This window comes from Helicoverpa zea, chromosome 25 (assembly GCF_022581195.2).
Source record: "Helicoverpa zea isolate HzStark_Cry1AcR chromosome 25, ilHelZeax1.1, whole genome shotgun sequence".
NCBI lineage: Eukaryota > Metazoa > Arthropoda > Insecta > Lepidoptera > Noctuidae > Helicoverpa > Helicoverpa zea.
The window spans coordinates 2,265,842-2,270,295 of NC_061476.1; the positions used below are offsets into that span (position 1 = coordinate 2,265,842).

General features: G+C 38.4%; 1 protein-coding gene across 1 annotated transcript; it reads left to right on the plus strand.

The window, feature by feature from the left end:
• Positions 1-655: 655 nt before the first annotated feature.
• LOC124642569 lies at positions 656-4,232 on the plus strand. Its single transcript, XM_047181011.1, has 3 exons — positions 656-1,067; positions 1,387-2,257; positions 4,081-4,232. The coding sequence occupies exons 1-2, from the start codon at positions 926-928 to the stop codon at positions 2,241-2,243; spliced, it is 999 nt and encodes a 332-aa protein (XP_047036967.1). The 5' UTR covers positions 656-925; the 3' UTR covers positions 2,244-2,257; positions 4,081-4,232.
• The last annotated feature ends 222 nt before the right edge of the window (positions 4,233-4,454 follow it).

Below are 4,454 nucleotides of genomic sequence, written 5' to 3' on the forward strand. Positions count from 1 at the left end.
GTGAGACCCGAAAAGTAAAAAAAACCTTCAGCGGATTTGGTATATTGTGGAATTGACAGTTTTATATTATGTTTTGGATCTCATTTCAATGGCATTATGATATCGGAATAGTAAAAAATGACAATCTGACTTTTGATTACTTAGGAACTCACTCTTGAACTCTTGTCTTGGCTGAGTTGATGTCGATAAATAACTGACAAAACAATATATTTTCACCATACAGAATTAAATCATTAATTAAATTAAGAATTCTCTGTTTAAAGACACGGTTGATAAACTTAATTATCAATGGAATAAGATGATGCAACCAAACGTATTACGTAGGTAAGCAATTTGTCCAAAACTAAGATTATGTAAATCCAAATCTCCCCTTCAGCTTATGAGTAGCATAGAACCGTATCAATGTCGGCACATCCGTCTACGTCACTCGCAGGGTGACGCCTCCCGTTATCGACCATGCCAACTTTATTCTTTTGTTACTTTTGTACAAGTTTTTTGCGTATTGATAGTTTTTGTGGCATTGAAATGTCTATAAAACTGAGTATTTTTTAAATTAAAATGAAGGGAATCTTAATGATTGTCTTCATTACTAAACATTTCATTTCATCATTCGATAGTTTTTGAAAATGCCCAATATATGTACATTATACTTCGTATCTCTCCCGACGATGATTAGCTTACATGCAGCAGTGACGTGAGATCATGCTGTCCTAATCACAATTTTAGATCTATAAAATAATACATTCATAAATAAAAAAGGATTTTATTTTGACTATTGACTTTTTCTATAAACCGCCACATCCTGCCGCCAGGAGGCGCTCGGCGCTGTGAACGACGCCATTACGTGATTTTCGTGCAGTCCAAAAATCACGCGACTTTTTCTCAATTCAAAATTTTGCAACTAAAGTAAGAAAATTACGTTGATATGGGTAAAAGGAAGCGGTCAGACGATTCTAGTGTTGAAAAACTATTAAAAAAGGTGAAAAAGTTAGTGAAAAAGAAAAAACGACGAATTTCGTCATCTTCCTCGGAAAGTTCCTTGTCAGGCAATGAGCCGGAAATTACCGGTAAGTCTTATAAAACTTCCCTAATATTGTTTATATATCGTGTGTGTATTATGTGATCCCACTAGTTTAAGGACGTAATGTCTTCACCCCGACGTATATCGTGTGTGGGTAAATAACCTAACTTGTCATAAAATGATTTTATTCATTGTGATATCCCGGCGTATATCGCGTGTGGATACTATGACAATCAAGTCCCTTCTATAATCCCGACGTATAACGTGTGTGGATACCATTTTTATAGCACAAATAGTGCTACAATTGTACTCACAGCGGTACCTATGTCGGCGTCATACTAATCGCCAACTTGACATTATTTCAGACGATATTCCGATCCCGGATGAACTTAATCTTGTGGCTTCGAGCCCCGAAGGCCCTGAAGAGGTCTCAACTGAAGTAGCCCTGGACCCAGAAGTCCTAAACCTTCTCGGCTCAGACCCGTCAAGTACCAAAGTGTATGGAGATAACCTCCACAAAGACTTAGCTACTAGGTGGCGCCATACGCTTATTAATGGCTTGGCGAAAGAGGAGAAAGCAGACATGTTGCAGATATACCTGCCACCTGAAAACTGCCAACAGATGAAGGCTCCTATTTTAAACCCAGAGATAAAATCCGCCATCTCCGAAGTAAATGTAAAAAAGGACATCTACAGCGAGTCCAAACAGAATCAGATGGCCAGCTGCATCGCAGCAATTGGGAAGGCCCTTAGTTTGACCTTGCCGCTCACTGGGCAAGTACCTCAAGAATTAATAAAAACCTTAAGCGATGCAGGCAGGTTGCTGTGTGACACCCATTACAGGGAGTCTCTGTCACGAAGATTTGCTATTGTCAATGTACTAAGTAAACAGAAGAGAGACATCCTAAAGAACACAAAGATAGATAATTACCTCTTCGGCACCGACCTCTCTGAGCAGTTAAAGTCATCAAAAGCCATAAACCAGTCCGCTTCGGAGCTGAAGTTGAGTACCAACAAACCATTCAATCAGCAGCGGACACAGCAATTTCACCGGCAAGGACCTTTAAACGCAAGGGGGGCACCGCGGGCGCCGGCCACCGAGCAGCGGGTGCATCCCCAACCTCGGCGCCCTCCACCAGCACCGCCAGCACAGCGGGAACAGCGCCGCGGGACGGCGACTCGACCACGGGCCTCGAACTACTCGCATCCTCGCCGCCGCTAGCGCAACCACCACAGGTACATACTGTTGCTGGTAGACTTAGGTATTACCTTCGTGAATGGTCTGGCATTACAAATGACAGGACTATCCTATCTTGGATTAAAGGTTATCAAATACCTTTTCAATGTGAGCCATATCAGGTAAACACACTTGCTAGGTCTTACACACCTAATGAAACTAGTATAATTGATGGCTGCATTTCAGAACTGCTAGAATCAGGATTTATCTCATATTGTAATCCGTGTCCAAAACAATTTGTATCTCCTATTTTCACAGTACCTAAATCTAATGGAAAACACCGGTTTATTCTTAACTTAAAAGAACTGAACAAATTCATTCATGTCAGTCATTTTAAAATGGAAGACTACCGTACAGCATTAAAATTAATTGATAAAAACTATTTCATGGCCACAATTGATTTAAAAGATGCTTATTTCTTGGTATCTGTAGCAGAATGTGATAGAATTTATCTCAGATTTTCTTGGAATTCAGATTTATTTAAGGATAAATTATTTGAATTTAATGTACTACCATTTGGCCTATGTACTGCTCCTTATGTATTTACAAAATTACTCAAACCAGCCTTAGAGTACTTACGTTCATTAGGCTACTTATCAGTTAATTTCATTGATGATTTTCTGTGCATTGGCGACTCATTCAGTAACTGCCTCAATAACGTGGAAACAACAAAGAGGTTATTAGAAAAGTTAGGATTCATAATAAACAATACAAAAAGTAATATTCAACCTAACAAAACCTGCACATTTTTAGGTTTTGTATTTGACTCCTCAAAAATGTGTCTAACACTACCTACAGAAAAAAAGAACCGTATAAAACAATTATCAATAAAATTTTTAAATAGAAAAAAATGTACAATCAGAGATTTTGCTAGCTATACAGGATTACTAACATCTGCATGCCCAGCTGTGAAATATGGCTGGGTATACACAAAGTTACTTGAAAGGGAAAAGTTCTTGGCCCTTAATTATTCCAATAATTATAATAAACATATGAGTCTACCAAATACCATTAAATCTGACCTAGTCTGGTGGAGAGATAACATTGACCACTCAGTTTGTTCATTCCAGACTGATAATTATTGTCTAGAGATATTTAGTGATGCATCAACCACGGGTTGGGGTGTTGCATGTAATAAAAAGACTGCTAATGGACATTGGAATCATTCTCAACTATCACTACACATAAATACTCTTGAGTTGTTAGCAGCTTTCTATGGCTTAAAAATATTCGCCTTGAATCTTAAAAACGCTAATATTTTGCTTAGAATTGATAACACCACGGCTATTGCCTATATTAATAAGATGGGTGGTATACAATTTCCCCATCTAAACAATATTGCAAGGGACATATGGCAATGGTGCGAAAAACGTAACCTACACCTATTTGCATCCTATATACAATCCAGCAAAAATGTAATCGCAGATTCCGAGTCGCGTCAAGCATATAATATTGATACAGAATGGGAACTAGCACCATATGCTTTTCAACAAATAATATTTTCATTTGGTATGCCCGAATTTGATTTATTTGCAAGTAACCAAAATAATAAATGTCCAAGATATGCATCATGGAAATTAGACCCTAATTCCGAGACAGTGGATGCCTTTACCTTCAGCTGGGAAAATATAAACTTTTATGCTTTTCCACCATTTAGTATTATTTCTAAAGTTCTCCATAAAATTAAATGCGACAAAGCAGAGGGGGTGGTAGTGGTGCCATGTTGGCCCACTCAACCCTGGTACCCACTGTGGACTAATTTACTGATATCAAAAGTACTTTACTTCGAACCTAACAGAGACCTATTAATTTCCCCTTTCAGAGAGGCGCATCCCCTCCACAGGGACCTCAAATTGATGGCCGGGAAATTATCAAGCAAGCATTGCTAAGTCGTGGAGCCCCGGAAGAGTCACTTGATATTATGATGGCCTCTTTCTCTAAAAATACCTTAACTCAATACAACCATATTTTAAAGTCTTGGTGGCAATATTGTAGTAATAAGGGTACTGACTACCGGCACTCAGATACTAAACTATTTATAACCTTCTTAACTGAAAATTTTAACTCAGGTGCTTCTTATAGCACGTTAAATAGCTATCGTTCAGCACTATCCATAATCTTGGGCCAAGAGGTAACTTGTAATGATGCAACTAAACGATTTTTTAAAGGTGTGTACCGCATAAAACCACCTGCACC